Below are 27,924 nucleotides of genomic sequence, written 5' to 3' on the forward strand. Positions count from 1 at the left end.
ATATTAGGGCTGAAAGGTACCAAAAGACACCATCTGTTCTAAGCCTCTTATTTTACAAATGAGGAGGCTAATGGCTCAAAGAGATAAAGTGATTTGCTCAAGAGCATATATTGAATTAGGTCAAAAGATGGAATTTGAACCCAACTCAGCTAGTGCTTGGTTTAGTGTCTTTTCCATTATGCTGCTCCATCTCAAGCTAGCTCTAGGGTTATTAGTTCTAAAATGAAACTAATTTTTTAAAGACATAAAATTCAAAGCCACCAATTGCACATTTTGATGTTACAAACGTTTCCAACCTTACTCTCAGTTTCTGTGCTCAACTCATCATGGTTGATGGACCAACAGCGGTCCACAGACTGCATACTTTGGTGGCACTGTTGTAGAGCACTGCAGCCTAAAGAGATCAAGGAGGAGGAGGAACCTGCACAGAAGGCTGAAGAGTGAATATACGCAAGGAGAAGCAAAACCAAGAGAGTGTAGTTTCCTGGAGCCAGGTGTTTTAAGGAGGAGCTATTGATAGATCAGGTAAGATAAGGACTAAGAATTGATTGTTGATTTAATGTTAGAGAGTTCATTGATGTCCTCAACTAGAGCCGTTTCAGAATGATGGAGGAGGTGCCTGATTAGAGCAGGTTAAAAAGCAGTGGAAGAGGAGGGTCTAGAGAAAGCAAACACAGCTCTTTGAGGAGTTTAGCTAAAGAGACAAGGGAAAATGGAGTAGTTTCTAGAAAGGGAAGAACAGAGTTGAGAGAGCAGTATTTTTATTACATTGATGGCACAGATCAGTAGAGAAAAGAAGATATGTGGTGGGGGTGGGTATCCTTTAGGACACGAGACGGGCTGGGATCTAGTGCACAAGGGGAAGGCTGGCCTTTGCTAGGAATGTGGGCAGCATTTCCCCAGTAAAGAGAGAAGGCCCAGTAATCTGGATGGGTAGCTGTGAAGGTGGGTGCTTGTGGAAGTTCTTTCCTGAAAGCTTCTGTTCTCTTAGTACGTTGGCAAGCACAGCCGTCAGCTGAGAGAAAGAGGTGGTGGAGGAGAAGGTTTGGAGGTTTGGAGAAAGAAGAGGGTCGGGAAAGTGAGAGGATGACCACCCAAAGGAAATACAGTAGGACTGCTGAACGGCCTGAAGGCTGCATTTGGGGCTAGCTGTCATGAATTGAAAGTCAGGCTAGGAGTTCCCATCGTGGCGCAGTGGTTAACGAATCCGACTAGGAACCATGAGGTTGCGGGTTCGGTCCCTGCCCTTGCTCAGTGGGTTAACGATCCGGCATTGCCGTGAGCTGTGGTGTAGGTTGCAGATGCGGCTCGGATCCCGAGTTGCTGTGGCTCTGGCGTAGGCCGGTGGCTGCAGCTCCGATTCGACCCCTGGCCTGGGAACCTCCATATGCCGAGGGAGCGGCCCAAGAAATAGCAACAACAACAACAACTACAACAACAAAAGACAAAAACAAAACAAAAAACAAAAAAAAAAGAAAGTCAGGCTAGTCCTCGGGGAGAGTGTTTTTCTCCAGGTTAGGCGCAAGGAAGTGTAGATGTTGACTAACTGGTTTGATCAGCAGGTCTGTGAGTCCTGATTCAGTATTAATTGTGATTGCCACTCTACCTTCTAAATCCATGGTAAAAATCTCACAGACTCTATTCTGAAGAATTAAAGTGATTTCCCCCCTAAGTATGCTGTTTTCTAAAAATGCGTGCCTGCTTTTGGGAGTTCCCATTGTGGCTCGGTGATAACGAACCTGACTAGTATCCATGAGGATAATGCAGATTCCATCCAGTCCCTGGCCTTGCTCAGTGGGTTAAGTATCCAGCGTTGCCGTGAGCTGTGGTGTAGGTTGCAGATGAAGCTCAGATCCCGTGTTGCTGTGAGTGTGGTGTAGGCCAACAGCTGCAGCTCCAGTTCAACCCCTAGCCTGGAAACCTCCATGTGCCACAGATGCAGCCCTAAAACAAAGAAGGGGGGAAAAAAAAAAAAGCTTGCTTTTAACTGAAGTAGCTTGGCATAGATTCTAATTTGGTTGTTTTATTATTATCTTTCACATTTCCAGATAGCGTCTGTCAAATGCTTTAGAGCTTTCACTTGCTGTTCATTTTATTTTAATACTATCATTAAACTTGATTTGCAAGTTATTAAGCTTGAAACCACAGTTTCTTTTCTAGAGATTCCAAAGGTAGAATTTGAGCTCCATTAACTTGCTTACTACAGGAAAATGGATGCCAAAGCCATTGCCTAAAAGTATGCTGTTCAAGTAGAAGAAAAACCATTGTTGGAGGAGAACATGGAATTGAATATAAATGAATTACTATGCTTAGAATCCAGGCAGAGCCTTTGTCCTCACTCACTAATTTGTGATTCTTTAATCTAAGAACACTTCCTGTTTGAGTCTATTCTCAAAGGTGTTTGGTTACTGTAAATTATGTAAAGATTTAGATGTGCGTTTTCATCAAAGTTACAAGTAATCAGTATATTACTTGTCTTCCAGCAGCAGTGCCTTCCAGCTTCTCTAATAGAGTGGACAACAGTTTTAAAGTGACATATTAGTAGTCCGGAGCTAAATTCTGACCTCTTGTCTCCAGTAATCTTCCTCTGTCCTAGTGTCCCACGCTCTTTCACATGTTCTCACTCAGTTCTCTGTTTCCTACCCCACTCCCCCTCCCTTGTGGCCTCTCACACACTTTTCTTTCGTATGTTACCCAGATCCCAGTTCTGTGCCTTCTTACCTTGTACATTCTCAGGGCAGCAGCTGCAGCTCCCCACTTGGTACCCACACCGAGAGGACAGAGAGCTCTTGGGAAGCTGGCAGATCTTGGCTTAGGGTTTGCTGGCCCTGGAGAGACTGACTGAGCCTGTGGGGAAGTCACCCCCTCCCCTCCACTCAGAGGAGAGGGCTGAGCCCTGCAGCTCAAGGGTGTTTGGAGCTAGCTCTGCGGGGAAGAGGACTCACCCTGACCCTTCAGTCCTCAGTCCTCTGAAGGTTCAGCACACGTCCTCCACTGCCAGTGTATCTGTTCTGCCTGTGTGTATTCATCTGAAAGCATTGCATCAGCTGGTGATCACTGTTAATTTCTCTGTTTGAAATTAAAGAGCAGTGTATTTGTTTTTTAAAATAGGATACTGACAAGTTAACATGTTTATTTTAAATCTACTTTGCAAACACAAGTTAATATTGAGTTATTGAAATACAAAATGTGAATAGTATTAAAGGAAAGTGAAGTAAATTCTTAGCCATCTTAACAGTTGTACAAGATATTGGCTCCATTTTTATTGTATAGGGACAAATAAGCTTTCAGGTAAGAATCCTAATGTACGATTTCAAAAATTGTTTTATAGGCTATGTTTGTAAATATGTGACTAAAGGACTTTTTTTTTCTTCTTGGCTAGTTATTTAGAGACAGAAACACTTTTAACATTTTGGTCTGTAGAATCTTAAAGCTGCCAGTAAGTAAGTAAATAAATAAATAAGTAGCAGTCCAAAAGCACCGCTAGGCTAGCGTGTTACAGCTTCACAGGTCCCACATGTGATGTATCTAAACAGTGTCTAAGGAAATGTTGTCAGTTTTATTTCTAGAATTGGACATTAAAATAGCGTAATTTATTATTTTCATGTTTTTATCTAAAATATATGGAGTTCCCCAAATAATCTGCTCTCTCAAAAAAAAAAAAATCAAACATTAAAACATACTTCTCAATCCATAAATAAGCAAAGAAGGCCAGAGAATTTTTGAAGAATTGTTTAAAAAGCTCTGCACTTAACTTTAGATGCTTACCTTTCACATTGTCCTTACTCTTATTTGATATATTTTTCTCAAATTTAATTTTTCACTCACCAGAATATCAGAAGCAACAAACTAAAGGAGAGATGGAGAGGACCAGTAGAGGCAGGTGCTCTGGTCTGTTGATGCATCCTGAGATCAAAAGAAAGAAAAGCTAAAAAGTAGACATAAAATTTCACCACTACTCCATAGATGGTCCATTTTTGTGGCCCCAAGTCATTGATAAGTCATTCTGTTATGCTCAGTGTATTCTGTTTAAGAAGGCAGGAAAGCATGTCTTGTATTTCCCAAATGCTGGCTCTTAATATCTAACCCCCCTCTAATGCTTAGTGTCAGTGTATGTGTTTTTCAGTATGACACACGTGTTCCTTCTGAGAGAGGGCCCTGGGTGAGTAAAAACATTTTAAAAACTTTAATACTAGGAGGTTTAACAATTTTTTGTGGTTTTTATACTTCATTATATAGATAAGTGTGTATTTAAGTCTCATAAGAGTTTTATGTATTAAAACGAGGTGGACAGACTCTTAGATTTTTTACATTGAGTCCATTGGAATAATGTATATACATTGTTACTTTTTTCTAAAAAAAAAAGTGCCTTTTTTTATTATCATTACCTTTGGATATTCGATAATTCATCATTGTCTTAACTTGAAAGTCACTGCAGTTACACATACATTTGTATTCCCTAGATTATTTTGGAGTTTGCATATTAAATTCCTAGACATTTTTATCTGTTTTCTTTTCTTTTCTTTTTTTTTTTTTTGGCTGCGTAATGACATGTGGAAGTTCCCTGCCAGGTGTTGAAACTGTGCCACAACAGCAACCTCAGCCACTGCAGTAACAACACCAAATCCTTAACCTGCTATGCCACCAGGGAACTCCAAAAATGATGTTTTCTAAAGTGTCCTGTTTATTTCTAGAACTTATTAATAGGTTTCTTTTTAACTCTATAACCACATTTTAAATCTATAACTATTATTTTCAATATTCACCTTGATTTCAGTAGGAATCAATATATATTTTTCAGTGTTCAGAGGAAGAATTTTAATTTGCTATCAAGATGATTAGACTGGAAACTTCTCACATCTTATTTTGTTTGTGTCCTTCCCACAAAGCACAATGCCTGGCACTCAGAGGCTTTCAGTAAACCTTTGTTGATTGAATGAATCTAATCTTTGTAAGGTTTGTTTGATTTCATACTTGTCTTCTTATATAGTCCTAATAATTTACATTTTTATCTTCTAGGCAATGAATGGCTTCTTCAAGGACAGATACCATCTGGAGAGATAGAGAGCATTTCCAATCAACCAACAATCTCACTGCAGATTCCTGGAGACTGCGTATCTCTCGAAGTCGTTCTGTCTATCAGCGTGTTTCTTTATTACTGTAGCACAGACAGCAGTGCCTGTATGATGAAGGGAATTTTGTTCAGTCAGCCTTTACAAATAACCAATACACAACAAAGCTACATAGCACCAGTAGAACTCAAGTACATATTTTAGCAGGCTGGCACACAGCCCAGTGGCACCTGTTCTCCAGTCCCCACCAAAACTGTAATTTCCACCTCTGGATACCCAGAAACCCATTGTTTATTTCTAGTAACTGGTATGAAAATGCAGCTATGCTCCTTATTTAATTATTTATTATAAAGAATGTCCTTCATTCTTGGCTGTGTACCAGCTAAATCTTTGACCATGATTTGAACCGTGATTCTGTAATCTATGCTGCTATTTGGCACAAGACTTAAGTCCACGTTATAGGACAAAATATTATCTGTTAGGAGATAATTTGCAGTGAATACTGATAATAATGATACCAAATATTTTAACTCTTTGTACCTTTATTAATATCAAGCAGCACATCTGAATATGTAAATTTCACAGTAGCTTTAAACAACAGAAGTTAAGCTCCAGTACGTGTGTTGGTATAAGGACACCTCCCATTCAAGGCATAGATCTGTTTTAAGCCAAAAAGTCTTTTCATCATAATAGAAATTTAAAGAGTAGCTATGTGATAAATATGTTCTTTGTTCTCTTCTGCAGTTTTCTCATTTGAGATGTATTTAAAAGAGAATTTCAACCTATTTTTGTTATAAATTATTTGCTATTTTAATGGTATGTTAAAATTACTAATTTCACCATTACTAATGATGGTGTGTTAAATATTCTATATATTTCTATACAGAAAAAGTTAAAGATAGAGTCTCTAAGCACATATAGACTCATTCCTTTAACCTTTCTGAATGAACACAATCTTACCAGATAATGAAATAGATCCACAAAAATATGACTTTCAAGAAGAAAAGGACTTAGGGACAAACACATTATTGTCTGTGATGCCACTTAATGATAAAGAATTAATTGTGACAGCTGAATCTGATGTAAATGGACATGTATATTGTCTTAGAGATTTAAGTTTTAATTGAAGCATTAAATTCATATTCATTGGATTTTTGGGGTTTGGGGCTTCCATATTCAGCATTTAAATTATAATCATTTATTATGTTTTGAAAAATCACAGTTAAGCCTTCAAAATGAAAATTTCAATGTGAAGCACTTTCATGCTATTACCATGTATAGTACACCTTAAAATATTAAGGCTGAAATATACAGCGATTTGATGACACTGTTTGGTGGGGATTTTTTTAATCTTAAGAGAAATAGTCACCAGAAGATATTGAAAGTTTTTTTTTTTAAATCATCATTTCTCTTATAGCTATTTTAAAAGCCTTTGCTTATTTTTTACTAAAACTGATTCAATATGTTTGTGGTTTAATCAGCTTATAAGATTTTAAAAACAACAGGTGAATCATATTTATTCAGTAAATATTTATAGACAAAATAGCACAATATGCCTTCCCCTTTCAGATACTCAATTTGAAGTGTAAATTTTTAAGCATGATCATCTGCCCATATCTTTATATTTTTTTGAAATAGAGTTTTGAACATGCCATTTTTTTTTTCTTTTTCAGGTTACCTAAATCCGAAGTAAGGAAATTCATAGGTCATGACACTTTTATTTAATTTGGAGCTTGCTAAAGCTATTTTTAAAGAAAAGTATAAATGCAGAAGAAAAGAAAAAGAAGTACAAATGTAAAGTTAAAGAAGTAATTCCGTTTAAAATTATATATAAGTAACTCATAAACCTTTTCTCTCTATAAAAAATGTTTTCTTATAAAAGGGTGTATAACATTAATATTCTCTCTTATGGAGAACAGGCCATTTTTAAATCTCATTTGATTATTAATAGTTCTCATTTCCACCTGGACAGGATAAGAATAGTTTTGCTTAATTTTTTCCTACTTAAGGATATAAACAATTTCACTCTCTGAAAGAAGTATATACAGTTTTACTTGCTAATTAAGGAATGCCTGGTAACTATTTTTTCAGTATTATACATACAAATATATCCATACAGTATGTATTTTAATATACATTAAAATCCAAAAATATTTCTTAGAGTATATTAATGTTCCTTTTGTCTAGACAGAGTCTGCAGTTAGTGTTTTTAAGTTTACGCATTTCTTGACTTTCAAAGTAGTTTTATTGACCATTTTTATTCTTACCTAGCCACCAGTCTGCATTGTTTTTCATATTCAAAATATTATTTACACGGATTGGTATGCTTTTTTTGTAAATTAGGTTCCTAGAATTTATGACTAATATAAACCCTTTAAATAAGAGGAAGCACTAGAAAGTTTATTTTTAAAACTTCTTGATTCCTGCCTGACTTCTGCATATTTTTTAACTTTTGCTTTTCTTCATATATAAATTATTATGTCCAGTGATAGTTTTAAAAGAGTAATATTTTAATGTTCAGTCACCATAATCAAAGTGCCAGTAATGTGGCATTACACACATTTTGACATAATACCTGGAATCTTTACCCTAAATAATTCTGTTGGTCTGTCCCTATTTTTTCCTCCACTCTTTATGTTATTTAACAGATGGTAGAATTTTCTTTGCTGAATTTATACTCAGGATTGATATGATCTCTGACAAGAATTTTGCTTATCTTGAATATGCTGTCTCAAGCAAATACTTAACTTCTTCACACGGGAAAACTTTAGCATTTTATCACCCATAAGTGTAACTTTGGCAAAGTTACGGTTGTCGATGACTGACAGTTTACTCCTTAACTATTCTAATAATCTATTTAGCTCTAGTGTTCCCAGGCCTGCAGAAAGCTATAAATCGTAACACAGCTTTAAAAAGCGTATATGTAGATGAGTTTATGTACATATGTTTGTGTTTATGTACTTAAACGGATACAAGGATCAGTTCCTCACATAGCCAGTATTCTTTGGAGCTGGGACCACTGAAGTCAGTTACTTTCTGCTTGTTTTTCCATCGTTGAAAAACTTGGGAAGACGTTAACACTGCATGTCTCTGTAATATGACTTTCTGCTTGCCCAGTGTTTAGTATTATATCAGCCAGTTAAAAAGACTTCAGTCTAGCCATTATATTTGGTATCATGTTTAAGAACAATCATCAAAAACTAAATTGCATAGTTTACAGATTACATAAAAATATATGTAGAGGGACTGTGAAGGACGGAATTGTGAATATTTTTATTTTCTACTTTGCTGTATTTTTTTTTCCATTGAACAATGGATTATTTAAAAAAAAAAAAAAACTGGGTATGTCCTTTAAATATTTCAAATGAACCGAACATTAAGCAGTTGTTATATAATTATAGCTTTTCTGAAGTCACTTTTATTACCAAAGGTCAGAACACAGTTTAGAGCTCTTTGATCTACCAGTTCTTTTAAGGTTGTGATTTGATGGAGACAGAATGATTGTGGCTTTTTCTGCTGGGGTTTTTGTTGTGTGATGTAGTGTAGTGTCTGTGAGGACAGACTTTGCAGTTGCTTGGACTCTTATCTACTCTATAGGATGGGGTTACTGTACTTGCCTCCTGGGGTTGCTCTAAAGACTCAGTGAAGTGGCGTTTATATAGCAATTAGTAAATGATGAAACTTCTAGTTATTGGCTTAGGTAATAATAATGGTAATAATAATTTATGACCATAAACACTTGGCTTCACATTTTCTTTGCAACTGCAGATTCTAAAGGAAACTATTTCTCTACACACTGGTCTGTTAATACTCTCCATAGAGTGGGGTTCAAGAGGAGACATTTTTGTTTTATAATAAACATACTACTATTTTATCACTGATGTTATAAAGAAGCATTCCTGCAATTTTATTTTTTAAAGTTTTTTAAGACCTTAGTTTTAATGAATAATAAACTTCCTTTGAGAGGGTCCAGACATATTCTTCCTAAACCCCATTCCTGGAACCTACTCTGATGGTGCTTTACCAAATCTTCCAAGTGCCTTCATGCATTTTTGCCTCATTTGAGCTTCAAAATAACCTTATGATGAGACAGGTAGACCTTATGCCCATTTTAGATAAGGGAGCAGCCTTAGACTGTTGGGGACATATCTCAAGATCAGAGCTCCCTGAATAATGAATGCCCCATGTTAGAGTGGTGACAGGCGCAAGCAGTTGCTCGGCCAATTTTGCTGGATGGCTAAGGGTCAATCGTGAGTGATGGATCTTTATTTGAAAACAGATCTCCTAATTCCTAGCTCTACTCCTAGATGTAGGGTGAAAACAAACTGGAATTAAGAGTACTTACTTTTGTGAATGCTTTCTTAAGCCTCTGCAGTATTTAAGTAAAGTAATAAGAATAATAGCTGAAGTTATTCAGTGCTTACTGTGTTCCTGGTACTTAGTTTCTAAGTGTTCTCTGTGTATTAACTAATTTAATCCGTGTTCTCTGTATATTAACTAATTTAATTCTCACAGCCATATCATGAGGGAGGTACTGTTTTTTCCCTCATTTCCCTGATGAGGAAACCAAGACACAAAGAAATTATGAGCAGTTACACCAGCATAATCAAGATCTCACATTTAGGACCGACCAAGCCTAGATATGTCCGCTTAACTACCATGCTGTGTTGCCTGCCTCTCAAAGTGGTTTTTTTAAAAAAACAACAACAACAACAAAAAAAAACCCACAAATCTTCCATAGTTATATATAGTAACTAGTCAGCCCAAAGAACCCAAAAAGTCCTAGTGGTGTTGTTTTTGAAATTTAAAGCAAATCCATTTAATTATATTAGCTTTGGGGACTTTTCTTTACACATACTTATCTTTCAGGGTTTGGAACAGCCTGTATAATTGTTTGTTTCCCAGAAGATTTTATGTACCATTCTTTCTTAAATTCAGATATTAGCCAGAGTTTTTCTTGGCAGGTGGATGTCTTAAAGAATTAAATAGTTTTCAGTGTTAGTTCCAACAATGCTATTTTAGTTGGTCTTCGAAAGGTAATTATAAGACCTGGTCATAAGTGTAACTGAATTCTTAGCACAGCACTGTCTCAAACCCTAAAAACCTTAATATGTAAGAAAATACTGTTTTGATAACCAAAGTGAGCTCTAGAAAAAATATTCGGCCAGTCTGTTCACACATGTTAAGTCACCTGCCTGCTTACTTCATAAATAATACTGCAGTATGTAGACCTCACCCCAGCTCACCTGCCGAGACTCAGTTATATGCAGTTCTATTACAGTAAAGTTTTCACCAGCTCAGCCTATTATTCCAGCTTTAGGTACTATTAAAAGGGATGAGGTGAAATGCTGCACACCACTAATAATGACTCCTGATCATCTAAATACAAGAATATCTTCATTTAAATAGTTTGCTAATTTAAATATTAAAATATCTTAATATTGCTAAATAATTGCATTTCTGAAATCCACGAGGGTATGTACATCAACTTAAAAAGGTAATGATTGTGTCATAGTTTAAATGCAGAATTCACTGTTAGTCACCAAGATTTCCTCCTCTTCCTCCTCCTGTGGCATAGTTTCTTTAAGCAAAAAATTCACACTGACCTTAAGTCACTATTTTAAATAATTAAAAGTTTTCCCCCCGCTTTCCTTGCAGTAGGGTAATAGAAAGCATGGTATGAAAAACCAGAGGCTGGACTGATCTCTATGTGTTCCCTGACCAACGGACCTTGGCCTTTTGCATATTAGACTGGGGATCAGCCAAATCGGCCAAAGCGGCCAGTCAGACCACAGCCTGGGAAAAGCAGATCAGGAGGCAGTGCGGTCAGCTTCTCTGACTGCACCCGCTCCATTTCTTAGTGCGCCGATCTGGTTTAATTTTTTTTTTCAAAGGATAGAGTTGCAAATGTTTACCTGCCTGTAATTCTTCGTTGTTTAGTGTGTCCCTCTTCCTCGCTGGCGTGTGACTCTCAAATTGGCCAAAGGACATTTTGTTCTGTGAAAGCTCCCACTGACAAAATGAAAGAATTACAAGTATTTCCAAATCTACTGTCCAGCCTATACCAACAATCAGATATTAAAAAGCACTAAACAAGCACTGTGAAACACTAAGCAAGCATGTACTCAAAAGCATTTTGTAACACATCAGGGCACGGTATGAATTCCTTCCTCTTTAAGCAGCAACTTTCACATCTGATTTTTTTTTTTTTAGTAATACAGAGTTAAGCAAAATTGTCAGATTTTTTTTTTTTTCTTTTTTAGGGTCTCACCCATGGCATATGGAAGTTCCCAGGCTAGGGGTAGAATGGGAACTGCAACTGCCAGCCTGTGTCACAGCCATAGCAATGCCAGATCCAAGCTGCACCTGCAACCTACACCACAGCTCACAGCAACACTGGATCCTTAACCCACTGAGCAAGGCCAGGGAGCGAACCCGTGTCCTCATGGATATTAGTTGGATTCATTACCACTGAACCAAACACAACAGGAATTCCAATTGTCAGGGTTTTTTTAATGCTTTAGATGGACAAACAATTATTACCTTTTACGTTCAGTATACTTGATTACATATTTATATTTGAAATAAATGAGACGTAATACTGAGAGGGAAAAAATCAACTGTCAGACTTGAATGGGACCAGTTTAGACAATATTTTTGATTCATTATCTGGTATGGTATGCTCAGGAGAAGTATGTGTTGAAGTATATAGGGCAAAACAGTTGGTAAGGTGTGGTAATGAAGGGTAAAAACAGACACGTTCCTTTCCAAAAAGGAAGAAGGGCTCTGCCTTGGAGCTTATCTTCAGTTTTTAGAATTGGCTGCTGTTATTCTTAGTCCCACCAGAAGTGTGTTTATCCTGCGAGCATGTGCAGGGTGGGCTACCTGTTGTGTTCATCACACTAACAAGTTCAAATGCTAATGAGTGTGTGTGTGTGTGTGTGGCATTGGCATGTGTTGTTCCCGCATGTCTCTGATACTCGTCCAAATTTTACCTATAAAAATACACAACCTCTTCCTCTCCACACTTTAGGCTTCCCACTCTCTGAAAACAGTAGTAGTTCTTGTAGACGTTTCAGTGAGGAACTATGGTTCCACAAATAACAGAAATGCTAGATTGGTTTTGTTGTGGTAAATTTTTTTTCTGAATTCTTAATATGTCAGTTTCCAGAGGAGGAGAACAGTACCCTCTGTGACTTTAAAGTTCCTTTCTCTTTCCTTGGAGGTAAACCTTTCTAGTTATGTTAAACATAGTAATATGTATGACATTTGCTTTTTTTTTTTTTTAAGTTTAAAACTTTTACTGTTAGGTTGTGTTGTGAGCCAGTTTAGAGATGTTTTCATGGTTGTCGTTACATGGGATTTATGGACAAATCAGAGTTTGCTGTGATACATACATATCACATATATATAAATATATATATACACATGTACACACTTTTAAATTGTAATATTTCATAAGTCTGTCAAATTTTAAAGACTCACACTCTTCCCCTCTTTTGTGTATATAAAGTTGTGGTTTTTGAGAATAGAGTCGGTCTGCTGTGCTTTCACTTCTGTCATCCCAAAGGTTTGATCAGATCTCTTTTTTTTCTCCAAAGATAAAAAAATGCAGTGAAGTTCAATTTACAGGGTTATATACTGATATTTCTAGATATGGTGAAGTTCTAAAAGAATTTACTGGGTCTGCATTTTTAAGTATTTCATGTAGGTAGAGTAATATATTTTTATATAACACTATTTCTACATTGATTTCAAGACTGTTTTCAGTGACTTTCTCAAGTGCATGTGTTAAATCGTTTGGAATGAATGGCAGTGACCATTATAACCAATTCAGAGCAAGTGTAATACATGTGATTATAGAAAACAGTGTGTTTATACTGTACACTGAAACCTAATGCCTCTTTTCTAAAGCTTTGTACATTTTTCATGAAATAGATTAAATATTTTCTCTCGAAAGCCATGTTTGTGTTTTTAATATGCTTTCTGTTTTAAGTACATCATGAGATAATTTTACTGCTGAGAAATCAAAGCCTGCAGGTCATGATTTATTATTTTAACTTTGGGAGTAATGAAGAGCATAATGCTTAAAAAACTCACATGCTTTTACTTTGAATTATTTACTTGCAATCATATTTAAAACAGATTTTTAAAGTACATTCAGAAAGGGTGAGCTGTTCAGTAAGAATGGTATTGGGAACATTTAAAAGAAAAAGACCTCTACTTGGCACTATACACAGAATGTGAAAGGAATTAAAGACAACAGAGAAATAAAAAGTAGAGAAATGCCAGAAGAAATAAAGGAGAGCATCTATAGCGTTGGGGTGTGGATGACATTCCTGAGAAGCAGTAATGAAAAAATTGTTAGTATGACTACCTAAAAATTTTAAGCATCTGCATAACAAATGAGAACAAAAATGACAAAGGAAAATGACAAACTGAAAAAATATTTGCAGAACATAAAGTGGACATAGAATTTGTCCATGCAATCTAAGAGGAGCTCCTATAAACTCGTAAGAGAAAGATACCCCACTGGAAGATGAGCATACAAGTCACAGGAGAGAGAACAGTGATAAAAAGATGTTCACGCCCGCTAAGTCAAGAAACACAAATCCATTCATTCAGCTATGAATTGAGCACCTCTTTTACGCTCTGTTCTAGGGTCACTGATGAACAAATTAGACGAGGTCCCTGCTCTAAGAGCTTGCATTGTAGTTGGGAGGCCAGATGAGAATGACTCAGTAAACAAGAAGGATAATTGTAATAACAAGGTAAATAGCATCAAGGCCTCACAAATGAATTTAATAAGAAGCCAATCACACACTTGTACAAAGGAAATGCAGAGCCCTTGGTGGCCCCTGTTTTCCAAAGTGGTTCCACCAGCTTACACTCAAGGGAGAGTATGTGAGAGCTGGATCCACATTCTCTCCAACATTGGTTGCCAACTTGGGTTTTTGCCATTCAACATTAGCTCCTAACCTCTTGCATTGATTTCCATCATTGTGACCGTGGGCGAAGGGGAATGTCTCTATTGGCTTTATGTGTTTACTCTTTTAGAGGAAAAATGCCTTTTTGTGACTTTTGCCCATTTTTCTGTTCTCTGCCTTTTTTTTTTTTTTTCTCCCTCCCTGCCTGTCTGTGTGCTTAACGCTTACTGACTTGCAGACATTCTTTCTCTCAGTGGTGTGTGATTGCACATAGTTTCCAAGACCCATGTACTGGGTAGTTCACCGCTGTCATGTTCATAATAGCAAAAACTTAGAAATAACCAATGCCACGAGAGTTGACCAAAGTGGGGTGGGATGGCGGTGGTCCTGAGTCCCAAAACTTCTACTCAGCATGACACTATATTTTAAGACTACATATAGATGAAATTACATCAAAAAGGAAAAACAAGGAAGTGATAAACATTACCAAATGAAGAATGTTGGTTGGTTTGGATGAGAGGAGGCAGAGGGATGAGACGAGATGAGGGTGACCATTAGATGTGAATTGTCATCAAGATCCTAGCTTGTGTGCTGGCCAGTGGTTTAGGAGTTTTTACTGAGTGTTAAAACCAAGGAGTATGGATAATATAATTTTATGCACCTGCACACCATTAAAAAAAAAGGCAGTGAGACCGGCACAAACTTGCAGCACTGAATGGAGGTCGGGAGTATGGAAACAATGCCAGGGTAAGCAGCAGCCAGACTTTGAGCAATGTGAGTTCCACTTTTTCAAAGTTCAGCCAGAAGCCACTAAGGACCTTTAAACAGGGAATCATGTGATCTAGTTTGTGTTTTAAAAGATCACTATGGCTGCTGTGTGAAAAATGGATCATGTGGGATGGGGCCAGGAGAGAGGAAGCATTTGGGAAGCTTTTATTAGCCCAAGCAATAAAGAGTTAATTATGAATTGGGCCAGTATGGGAGAAGGGGATAGAAGGGACGCCAATAGGATTTGCTAATAGATTTTACTTTCTGCCCATGAAATTGGCAAGATCTAAGAAGTCTTGGTGAGGGCACAAAGAAATAAGCACTTTTGTAATGGTTTAAAGCAATGTAAATTATACATCTCTTTCAAGGGCTATTTGGCATTATCTATCAAAATTTATTTCTTTTTTTTTTTTTTTTTTTTTGCTTTTTAGGGCCACACCTGTGGCATATGGAGTTTCCCAGGCTAGGGGTCGAATCAGAGCAACAGCTGCCGGCCTATGCCACAGCCACGCCAGGTCCAAGCCGCGTCTGTGACCTACACCACAACTCACGGCAATGCCGGATCCTTAACCCATTGAGCGAGGCCAGGGATGGAACCCGAAACCTCATGGTTCCTAAATCGGATTTTTTTCCTTTGTGCCACGACGGGAACTCCCTCTATCAAAATTTTAAATGCATAAATATGTTGACCCAGTAGATGCACTTATAGAAATTGGTTAGAATACTTGCATATTAGCACAAAATAATGTCAGCATTGTAATAATAATGAAAAACTGGAAACAACCTAAATGTCCATCAACAGGGGAATATTAAGTTAATAATGATCCATCCATACAATGGAATGTAATGCAGCCATTAAAAAAAATTTCAGGCATGTACTTGTACCCATATGTTAGCCAGGGAACACAAATTGCAGAATTAATGTAAATATCCTATTTTAGTTTTTATATATATTATCAAAAAGACAAAAAAATAGCATTGTTAGGATGTAGAGAAAAGGGACCCCTTGTGCACTCTTGGTGGAAATGCAAATTGGTACAGCCATTAAGCAAAATAGTATGGAGTTCCTCAAAAAATTAAAAATAGACCTACCCATGACTCAGTAATTCCACTTCTGAGTATTTATCTGAAGAAAATGAAAACACTAACTTGAAAAGATGCATGTACCCCCATGTTTGTCACAGCATTATTTACAAGAGCCAAGATATGGAAAAAAGCTAAGTGTCCATTTATGGATGAATGGATAAAGAAATGTGATATACACACACACACATGCACACACACAGAGGATGGAATATTATTCAGCCATGAAAAAAAATCTTGGTATCTCCACCAAAAAGGATGGATTTGAGGGCATTATGATAAGTAAAATAAGTCAGACAGACAAATATATGATCTCATTTTCATGTGGATCTAAGAACAAACAAAACCCCAAACAAACAAAGCCAAAAATCCAAGCTCATAGATACAAAGAACATATTGGTGGTTGGGAGGTAAGGAATAGGCGAAATGGATTAAGGGAGATAAAAAGCTACAAACTTCTAGTTAAAAATAAAAAACAAACTAGCTCTATACAGGTACCTATTTGTTTACCACAGCCACACACAGATTACCTAGACAGTCTTTGCTTTCTATAGTAACGCAAGATTATAAAAATGACCATGCAAGCTGAAACTGCAAAGCATTCTCTAATAATCAATTGGAGGAGTTCCCGTTATGGCTCAGCAGTTAACGAGCCCAAGTAGTATCCATGAGGACTCGGGTTTGATCCCTGGCCTCGCTCAGTGGGTTAAGGATCTGGCATTGCCATGAGCTGTGGTGTAGGTCACAGACATGGCTCGAATCCCATGTTGCTGTGGCTCTGGCATAGGCTGGCGGCTACAGCTCCAATTCGAATTCTAGCCTGGGAACCTCCATATGCGTAGGTGCGGCCCCAAAAAGACAAAAAAAAAATCAATGGGAGAAAATATTGTTCCATAATCTTTAAAAATATTTCTTAAAATATTAAAAACTCTGGGTGTGGATTATAAATGCACGGCAATTTTTAAAATAAAACTAATATTTATTTAGCACACTACAATTTAAAACATTACAAATACTGATAAAGCTTTCATTTTTTTGTTAAGAAAATTTATCAAGAGTATTTGAACAGTGCTTGCATTCTTTTCACCTTTTCACCATTGACTTTATGAGACAGAGCAGCTATCTTTTCTCTGCCCTGGCAACTTGTCACACTCATTTGCAAGTCTGGATCAGCTACCAGCCTTTTAGTCTTTGTGCTTTCAATGCTGTGCCAAGTTTCTTTCATGTGAAATTGTTTTTGTTTTTCTTTTGTTTGCCAGCATCACTTCCTCCAGGACACCGTCATTCTTTTAATCACACCCACTTTCCTCATTTATGTTAGTAAATTCACTCTTACTATGTTTCTCTGGTTGGGTACCCAGAATCCATCAAATCTTCTCATGGGCAGCTATTTCCTCTGTAACTCTACCTTCCATTGAAATTTCACTTCCAGTGTTTCCCCTTTTCATTTCTTTGCTGTATCTTTTGTCTTTTAGGCCAATTCTCCTCTTCTGATTTTCCGCTTTTGTAAAATGTCACATGGCTTTATCCCTAAAAAACAAGAAGCCTTCGCCACTACAAAATTTGCTGTCTGTGCATGAACTGAAGAATATGAACAGTGACCTGTCACCAATAGACGTTGAAAAAAGTGATATTATCAGTCACTGGTCATGGGACACACCTGTTTTTACATCTGTTATAGTGAATTGTGAACTAAAGAGCTGACAGTGAAGTTTCTACATTGCTGATTTCTCACGGTTAGTGTATGGTGATAACTGAAAGTTGAATTATGTTGCGGAACTGGTGTTATTTTAACTGGAATAACTGAAATTGTGCACATCAGAGTTGTTAAAGAAAGAACTTTGAATATAGAGAGAAAAAAAAAAAGGGAACTTATAAATGGAAGGTACGACAAACTCCTAGTAAGTGTATCGAGTTAAATACAGAGGATAGGGAGGGGCCAGTATTTATTTACCTGACATATTTTTGTATTGTTTGAACTTTTGAAAATTAATAACTTTTTAGAGCAAACTTAAGTGGGGAAAGAAATGACTTCTGTTTCCCACAATTGCATTGCTTGCTTTGTATGCATCCTGGTGAAGGTAACCAGAAAGGGAATGAGAAATAATATGAGAAGCCATGTTGAATAAGAAAATATCGGGGGTGGGGGGGGCTAAGGAAAGCCTGCAATGGTTATCTTAGACGACATGAAGAGAAATCACGTAAAATGAGAGTGGATTTGTCACACAGCATATGGTCTTCTCTAAAGCACCAACTTGGTGCCAGCTGACCTGACACTATCATTTCATAACAGAACAGCCTTGAGCAAATTACTGTACCACCAACATTGTTTCCTCATCTGTCAAACTGGATAGTCATATCTCACAGTTATTTTATGATAATATTAGAAAAGCACTTAGCCCAGTGACTAACCACTAGTCCACGCTCCAAACACTGAGTCATTCATGCCACGGAGGGCACAGAGTTCTCTGCCCAGGAGTATCTTCAAACAGAGGCTGTAAGGTGATTGGATCAAGTAGGTATCACAGTGAGTGGGAAAGGGAACCAGATGACCTCAAGTTCTGAATCATTCTAAGAGTCTGTGATTTGGAGTATATATAGAAAAATTTGCTCATCTAGTTTTACTGCAAAATACTGACAATTTGTTATTGATGCCTTAGGACTTTGTAAGATAATATTTTTTTAGAATGGAACACACACTACAAACCCACTCAAATACTGGTGCATTTAAAGATCCAAAGGTTTTTAATAGGACCCAGAAAATTATCTGAAACACTTTTAGGTAACCAAATGCAACTGTGTTAGTATAAATAATTTTGTGTCATTCTAATCTCTAGCTAAAGCAATTGTGTTTTTGAGCTCCTAACGAGGTAAGAAACTTATTATCCAGAAATGGAGCTTGAGGGGGAAAAATTGGGTATTCATCCCTTCCCTTTTTTGCTTTACAAATATGCCACAAAAATATTTTAAAGATCCTTTATGTATAGAAAAAACCTTACTGGAGTTCCCACTGTGGCATAATGGGATTCACAGTGTCTCTAGGCACCAGGATGCAGCTTCGATCCCTGGCCCAGCCCAATGGCTTAAGGATCTGGTGTTGCTGAGGCTGCAGATGAGGCTGCAATGCGGCTCAGATCCAATCTCTGGCCTAGGAACTCCACATGCCTTGGGAAGGCCAAAAAAGAAAAAAAAAAAAATAAAACCTTACTTAGTATATTTTTAAACTCCATTTAGATGAAAATTTAGGAGTTCCTGTCATGGTTCAGCAGAAATGAATCTGACTAGCATCCATGAGTTTCAATCCCTGGCCACGCTCGGTGGGTTAAGATCTGGTGTTACCATGAGGTGCTGGTTGCAGACATAGCTTGGATCTGGTGTGGCTGTGGTGTAGGCTAACAGCTACAGCTCCAATTCAGCCCCTAGCCTGGGAACCTCCATATGCCGTAAAAAGACAAAAGATAAAAGATGAAAATTTAAATAAAATCCTGGTCTATCCAATATACAGTAATTGTGCTATTTTACAGATTTGTGATGTTGATATTAAGAATATATTGCTCTTTATGATGTGACTTTTTTTCATGACACATGGAATACATTAGACATTGCTGATATTTTATGCTCAATTCTTACCTAGCCAATTGTTTAAGAGCAGATATTATCAAGGAATTTGGATAACTGAAATAACAGCAAATGTATTTCTAAACTCCCACAATCTGAAATTTGCCTTTCAGTGCATAAAATGACACTTCATCACCGTCTACTGATATGTCCATGTGAGCTAGTTATTTTCCAAAAGGGGGATAAACCCCTGAAAACAAATAAATAGGACTGCTTCAAATCAGTTTTCAAAACATCAGGTTTTAGTAAAACTAAAATGAAAATTTTTTCACACTAATGAGTTTTGTACTTCATTTTGCTGTTCATCGAAGCACTTTAAATTGACTTTTAGTTCAGATAGGATTTAGCTTTTTTAGCTGAAAGACAGCTCTATAATCTTTAAACCATGTTTATGCCTTAGGACTCTATGATACTCAATACATGTATTAAAATATTTATATATCAATATCTATCTAATTGTGGCATACATATACAATTTAGTATGTATAATTTGTGTGTGTATTTGACCAGCTATAGTTCCTAGTTTTCCCTTTTGATCCCAAAGTCAAATTCCAGTCAATCTTACAGCACAACTTTAATAGGTAGCAATATTACCATACTTGGCAAATTACCATTTAAATGTATGTTCAGCATATTTTGTGTTGCTAAGAGAAGCTGACAGATAGTATTCCTGTATCTGCTCCCTCTTCCTCTTATTGAAGAAATTACTGAACTGCCGTGGGAAGAGTAGGAGGATCCTGAAGAAAGGCCAAGTTCTATATCTCGCCAACACAGGAGAACATGCACTTCCCCTAATACTTTGAGATTTTAATTGTGCAAAGAGGCATCTCATTAAATAACAACTATCTCTTTAAAGTGAGATTGTTCTATCTTTAGCATTTTGTTTGAAATGACCCCACAACAAAGTCCCTCCACTAGAGTAAACAAGATAAGGAGGATAAATATTTGAAGTAGGGTTTATCTCCCCATCGTGGAAAGGGAAAAACAATAGCTTACCCATATTCAGGAAGCTGACATGCCCTAAGAATCCAAGCATTGCCAGGGATCTAATGAGGCCATTTACCCTGAGCCCCAGTCTAGGCAGTAACACACTTAACTCAGCCTTACTGAAAGTCAAGTAGGAAAGACAGCTGCTTTTACGTTTTTAACTTTCTGAAGAAAGAACAAAATAATCATCATATGGGCCCAGAACTTCACTTGGTTTAATTGGACTTTGCTCTAAAAATTTTTAAATATTCATGGGTGTTTGGCTCTGGTGCAGTGTTGTAGATAAAAGGTATATATCACTGATGTCATTTCAATAATTTGTGTTTATAAAGTACCTCTGCCAGATCCTATCATAACGAATGTAGGGATGGGGAAAGCTGCATTTTAGTCACTCAGTCAGCCATCTAAAGACAAGGATCCAGCCTATTTTAAAATGCTATTTTGCAACCTCGATGGGCAGTACATTCTATTATTTATCAACCTTCCAAAGAGGCTGTCTACGTGTCTGATCTACGTGTCTTGCTCTATATTGCAAGCATCCCACTTGTTTGTTGCTCAATGAACATGTTCTAAGCTCTTCATAATCTTAACCTATTCTTTTTAAAGTTAATTATTTTGTACCTTAATATTTTCTCCAATTCAATATTAATTCCCCATATATATGCCTCCAATGTCCTCTCTCTTGGTCTTCTCTTTTCTGTTGGCCCTTCCTGAACTGTCCACAGCCACCTAAGTTATAAAGCCAAAGAGGAAAGCACCTTCCGTGCAGAGGTAAACTAACGTTAGAGATTAGGCACACTTCTGGATGTCACCAGGGAGTTCTGAGGACCTTCTCTCAGTGAACTAGCACGACTGGTAAAATTTATCTTAAAAAACAAACAAAAAAACCTCTGTAAATTGTCTCAGTTGCATACAGCAAAGGAAGACACATTTATTCAAGAAAATCTACTAGCAACTCAAGAATCTGTGGCACTAGAGCCATGACTCATTCCCTTGCTCCCTTTGTCCCAGATCAGCATGACAGAAGTGCCACTCTGGGTGGGGGTGGGGGGGTGGCCAAGAAGACTGAATTCCCTCTCCCCAGTTCCCAGTAAAAGGCTACAGTGGTTCCCCAGGAGGGCAGGCTGCCACCACTTTTTTTTTTTTTTTTGCTTTTTGCTTTTTAGGGCTGCACTCATGGCCTATGGAAGTTCCCAGGCTAGGAGTCGTCAAATCAGAGCTGCAGCTGCCAGCCTACACCACAGCCACAGCAATGCAGGATCCAAACCACATCTGCAACCTACACCAAAGCTCATGGCCACACCAGATCCCAACCCACTGAGTGAGGCCAGGGATCGAAATTTCATCCTCATGGATACTGGCTGGATTTGTTTCTGTTGCACCACAATAGGAACTCCGAGGATGCCAGCATTCCTATCCCCCTTCTCCCACTGGAAAGGTTATATTCCACATGAGTGTAGCCAGGGGGTCATGGGCTCCCTTTCTTCACCTAGCCCCACTCATACAGTGGAGGCTCCATCCCAGGCATAGTAAGCCAAGAACACTGGAGCCCTGAACACCCCTCACCCCAACTTATTCATAGGGTGGAGTTTCCACAGCATGAGATGCAAGCCAAGAAGACCAAAGGCTACCACCCCCACCAAGGGCTATGCTCACAAACACGAGTGTCACTCCAAAAATGCAGGGCACTGTCCTCTCTACCACCTCCAAAACAGTGGTACAAAGAAGCAGAAGTGGTACAAAGAAGCAGAAGTGAAAAAAGTGGTCATTACTACTGACCCTACAAAAATAAAAAGAATTATGGGTGAATAATATGAATGATTTAAAATAGATAAAATGGACATTTTTTTCTACAAAGGCAAAAATGACAGAAACTGACTCAAGAAGAAATAGGAAGTCTTAAAAGATTTATAAAAATAAATAGATTGCGTTACTAATTGCCATGATTTCCCACAAAAAAAATTTCCAAGAATAGATGGCTTCACTGGTAAATTCTACCAAATGTTAAAAGAGGAAGTAATACCAATTCTTTGTAAAAACTCTTCCCCAAGATAGGAGAATACTTCCCAGTTCATTCTGTAAGCCTGATCCCAAGACAAGACAAAGACATCACAAGAAAACTATGAATGAATATCTGTTATGAATATAGATGGCAAAAATCCTCAATAAAAGATACCAATAAACTGAATCTAGCAACATGTAAAAGGAATGACGCACCATGACTATTGTATAATAAACAAATTGTCTCTGGAGTTCCCATCGTGGCGCAGTGGTTAACAAATCCGACTAGGAACCATGAGGTTGCGAGTTCGATCCCTGGCCTTGCTCAGTGGGTTAAGGATCTGGCATTGCCATGAGCTGTGGTGTAGGTCACAGACACGGCTCGGATCCTGCGTTGCTGTGGCTCTGGCGTAGGCTGCCAGCTACAGCTCTGATTAGACCCCTAGCCTGGGAACCTCCATATGCTGAGGGCATGGCCCTAGAAAAGGAAAAAAACAAAAACAAAAAAAAAACAACCAAATTGTCTGGTCTTTGCCCAGGATTCCTGGCATGGAGCTTTAAAACCCTTGGAATTTCCTAAATGAGAAAACGTGTTTTTTTCTTTTTGTTTCGGTTTTTTTTTTTTTTTTTTTTTTTTTTTTTAGTGCATCCTCAGCATATGGGAGTTTGCCAGCTAGGGGTCAAATTGGAGCTACAGTTCCCGCCCCTACCATAACCACAGCAACACCAGATCGAACCTGCATCTTCAACCTATACCACAGCTCATAGCAATGCCAGATCCTTAACCTGCTGAGCAAGGGCAGGGATTGAGCTTGTGTCCCCATGAATGCTAGTCAGATTCGTTTCCACTGAACCATGACTGGAACTCAGGTCTTTGTTATTTATGAGCCCCTTGGATTACACCTAAATTTGTGCCAGTGAGGTGACTCACAGTGAGCTATAAGTAGATTCCTGATGGGGGCTGGTTATGCTGGTAAGACCAACCATATGACTAGAGGGTTGGAATTTTGAGCCTCATGATATCAGCCTGACCTCCTGACTTCCAGGGAGGAGACGAGAGGGAAGGTCTGAGGATAGCATTCAATCACATGGCCAATATTCAATAAATTATGCCTATGTAAAGATAACAATAAAAACTCTGGGCATGATTGGTAAAATTTCCTGGTTGGTGAACACGTCATGTGCCAGAGGGTGACATACACTAATTTTCTGAGGAGAAGGCATGGAAGCTCTGTGTTTGGGATCCTCCCAGATTTTACCCTACCTGTATCTTCATTTACATGTAACTATAGTGTAGTCCTGAGTTCTGTGACACACCCTTCAACTTGTGGGGTCTATGCTAGGTCTGGTTGACAGTTTTTGTTTTTGAGCACTTTAAATATGTTACTCTCTAGCCTCTGGCCTCTACTGTTTTTAATGAGAAGTCAGTTGTTAATCTTATTGAGATACCAACATATGTGACTTTTTTTTTCTTGCTTTCAAGATTTTTCTCTTATCTTTAACTTTTACTATTTTTGCCATGATATGTCCATTTGTGAATTCTGTTTTTATTCTACTTAAAGTTCACTGAATTTCCTGGATGTGTAGGTTATTGTTTTTCAATAAATTTGGGAAACTTTTTATTTCCTTTTTTTTTTCTGCTTTATCTTTCCCCTCCCCTTCCAGTACTTCTATTATGCACATATGCATGTGGTTTCCCCTCTTTCTCTGAGGCAGTGTTTTTTTCTTCATTCTTTTCTTTCTCTGTTCTTCAGCTGGCATACTTTCTCTTTATTCATTTTCAAGTTCACTAATTCTTTCTTTTGCTAGTTCAAATCTACTGTTGAGCTTCTCTAGTGAATTTTTTTAATGGAATTTATTTTTTAGAGCAGTTTTAGGTCACAGCAAAATTGAGCAGAAAGTACAGAGAGTTCCCATATATCCCCTGCCCCGACACATGCTTAGCCTCCCCCACTATCAAAATCCTGGACCATAGGGGTACATTTGTTACAATTAATGAACCTACTTTGACACATCATTATCACCCAAAGTCCGTAACATATCCTAGGGTTCACTCTTGGTATTATACTTTCTATAGTTTGGCAAATATATAATGATATGTATCCACCATTACAGTATCATACCAAATAGTTTCCTGCCCTAAAAATCCTCTGTGCTCTTCTTATTAATCCTCTCCATCTAATCCTTGGCAACCCCGTCTTCCATGGTTTTCCCTTTTCAGGAATGTCATATGAGTTAGAATCATGCAACACATAGACTTTTCATATTGGTTTACATTATTTAGTACTATGCATTTAAGATTCCTCTATGTATTTTTATGGCTTAATACCACACTTATTTTAGTGCCAAATAATATTCTATTGTTTAAGTGTTTCACAACTTATTTATCCATTCACCTACTGAAGAACATCTTGCTTACTTCCAAGTTTGGCAGTTATGAATAAATTGCTATAAACATCTTTGCACAAGTTTTTGTGTAGACATAACATTTCAACTCATTTGAGTAAGTACCAAGGAATGCTATTGCTGGATTATATGGTAAGAGTATGTTTAATTTTGTAAGAAACTGCCAAACTGTCTTGCAAAGTGGCTGTACTATTTTTGCATTCCACTAATAATGAATGAGAGTTCCCATTGTGCCACATCTTCATCAGCACTTGGTCTTGTGGGTGTTCTAGATTTTGGCCTTTCTAATAAATGTGTAGTAATGTCTCATTTTAATTTGTATTTCTCTGATGACATATAACAATGAGCATCTTTTCACATGCTTACTTGCCACTTGTATATTTTATTTGGTAAGGGGTCTATTCAGGTCTTTTGCCCTTATTAAAATCAGGCTGTTCATTTTCTTTCTGTTGAGTTTCTTATTTTGGGTTGTGTGTGTGTTTGTGTGTTGTGTGTGTATGTGTGTGTGTGTGTGCTTTTTATGGCTGCAACTGCAGCATACAGAAGTTCCCAGGCTAGGGGTTGAATTGGAGCTGCAGCTGCCAGCCTATGCCATAGCCACAGCAATGCCAGATATAAGCCACAGCTCATGACAATGACAGATCCTTAACCCACTGGGCCAATCCAGGAGTCAAACCACATCCTCATGGATACTAGTCAGGTTCATTACTGCTGAGCCACAGTGGGAACTCCCTCTTTCTGTTGCATTTTCAGATAATAGTCCTTTATGAGATAGGTCTTTTGGAAATATTTTCTCCAAGTCTGTAGCTTGTCTTCTCATTCTCTTGATCTAGTGAAATTTTTATTCCAGTTATTGTCATTTTAAACTCAAGAACTCCCATTTGCTTCTTTTAAATAATTTTTCTCTCTTCATTGCTGTTCTCTAATGCAACATTGTCATCATATTTCCTTTATTTATTTATTTATTTATTTATTTATTTTAGGGCTGCACCTGCAGCATATGGAAGTTCTTAGGCTAGGAGTAAAATGGGAGCTGCATCTGCCAGCCTATGCCACAGCCACAGCAATGTCAGATCCATGCCACATCTGTGACCTACACCACAGCTCATTGCAATGCTGGATCCTTAACCCACTAAGCAAAGCTAGGGATCAAACCTGCATCCTCATGAATAGTAGTCAGGTTCTTAATCTACTGAGCCATGACAGGACCTCCTCCTTTACTTCTTTCATTATGCTTTCCTTCAGTTCTGTGGACATATTCATTGTGCCTATTTTGAAAGGTTTTCCTGTTAAATCCAACATCTGGTTGCTCTCACAGGCAGTTTATGTGGCCTGTATTTTTTCCTGAAGTATGGGTCTCACTTTCCAGTTTCACTGCCTGCTTCATAATTTTTTTGTTGGAAACTAAACAGATGAGATGACATGTTGAAGCGACACTGGATACTGGCATCCACTTGTTATTGCTATTTTCTTGTTTACTTTTACTGACTGGATGGATTATCTTATTGTAGTTTCTCACCCCCTCCCCATACAAACACACATTGATAAGGCACTGGTGTTTCTCCTCAGGGAGGTATGGCTTTGAATATACTAGTTGCCTGGGTTAACTATGATATTGACAGGCATTTCTTCCTCTCTTTTACTGACCACACCCAGCTGTTAAACTCTGCTAATTTCCAGCTGATTGCTCTATGGTTTTCTACAGTGCACGGGGGCATAAATTGCTCTACAAATGAACCCAATCAAACTGTGGCTCCTCTGAAGGAGTAATTTCTGAGGTCAGCATTTGTTATTTGTTCTGACCTCAGGAGGGCTCTTCCTCAGCTCTCCTATTCCTCACCCCTCTCCTCCAAACTGGCCAGCGTATGGCCTAAGCCATATCTTTTTAATCTAGGCTGTCCATCAAATCCATGAATCACCTTTAACTTGCGTTTAACTGCAACCCCCACTGTTCTGGAATGTGCTTTTATATTTGGGCTTTTTCTGTCTCGGTTGGAAATAAGATCATTTCCTTTGGGAAGAGATTAGGAACTGACAGCTTTCTATCCCACTCTCCTTCTATCCCCCAGGTAAAAAAAAAATCTCTAAACCTGAGCTCTGGAACTGGGACTGACATGACAGCGAGCTCCTCTCTGTGTGACATTCCTGTTCTAGGCACTGAGTACTCAGTGCAAGGTAGGGAGGTAACAGCCCCAGATGCTCTGGGCTTGTCCTACTGGCCTAAACCCACCACCTCATGAACTGGGTACAGGGCGGTAGGGGTCCCCATGCTCCTGGTGCACTTTACCCTCCAAGGTGGGGTCTCTGTTTCACAAACAAGCGCAGGGCAGAAGCAGGGATCCCCCATCCCTTGGCAACACTTGCCTGGGACTAAGGCTCAGCAACAGGTAGATCCGCTGGGGGTCCTGAGGGTCAGAAACACTCAAGTCCAGCATTTCCAAGGAAGGAGGGCCCCCAACTTGGAGCTGGGTATGCAGCTGGGGGACAACCTTGGCTCTTGGCTACAGCAGTCTGCAGTGGAGTCTTCCCCTCGCCAAACTGGAGAGATGAGGAAGACAGCAGTCTTGTTTCAAATACCACAGACCCACCTCTTTTTTTTTTTTTTCTTTTCTCTCTTTTTTTAGGGCCGCACCCATGGCATATGGAGGTTCCCAGGATAGGGGTCATATTGGAGGTGCAGCTGCTGGCCTACACCACAGCCACAGCAACAACAGATCCAAGCCACATCTGTGACCTACGCCATGGCTCACAGCAACACCAGAACCTTAGCCCCCGGAGCAGAGCCAGGAATCAAACCCACATCCTCATGGATACCAGTCAGGATCTTTACCTGCTGAACCACACTGGGAACTCCCACAGACTCCACTTTTTACTAAACTTTGTAGCTTTTTCTGGAATCAGTGTTTCTTCATTTACTGTTTGTCCTTAGGACTATTTCCAGGGTTTTCGATGGTTACTTCCTTACCATTTTAACCAGTTTCCCTGGGGGTGAGTCAGCCAACCTGGAAGGTGACCTCCTCTCCCACATTCCCCTGTGTTGTTCTCCGGGCAAAGACCATCAT

At 38.3% G+C, this 27,924-nt stretch overlaps 1 protein-coding gene across 2 annotated transcripts in view; it reads left to right on the top strand.

Moving 5' to 3' along the window:
• The window catches only part of NHLRC2 (NHL repeat containing 2), a 79,492-nt gene extending 68,399 nt beyond the window's left edge, over positions 1 to 11,093 (top strand). The window contains exons 11-12 of one of the 2 annotated variants that reach the window (XR_007132131.1): positions 308 to 525; positions 5,020 to 5,153. Coding sequence is in view for 1 of the 2 variants with exons in the window: in XM_047759634.1 (XP_047615590.1) it covers positions 5,020 to 5,276 (257 nt within the window). In the remaining variant the exon portion in view is untranslated. Of the gene's footprint in view, positions 1 to 307; positions 526 to 5,019 lie in introns of both variants that reach the window. The other variant, XM_047759634.1, reaches the window with a different exon arrangement.
• The last annotated feature ends 16,831 nt before the right edge of the window (positions 11,094 to 27,924 follow it).

Source organism: Phacochoerus africanus, chromosome 15, assembly GCF_016906955.1.
Source record: "Phacochoerus africanus isolate WHEZ1 chromosome 15, ROS_Pafr_v1, whole genome shotgun sequence".
Classification (NCBI taxonomy): Eukaryota; Metazoa; Chordata; class Mammalia; order Artiodactyla; family Suidae; genus Phacochoerus; species Phacochoerus africanus.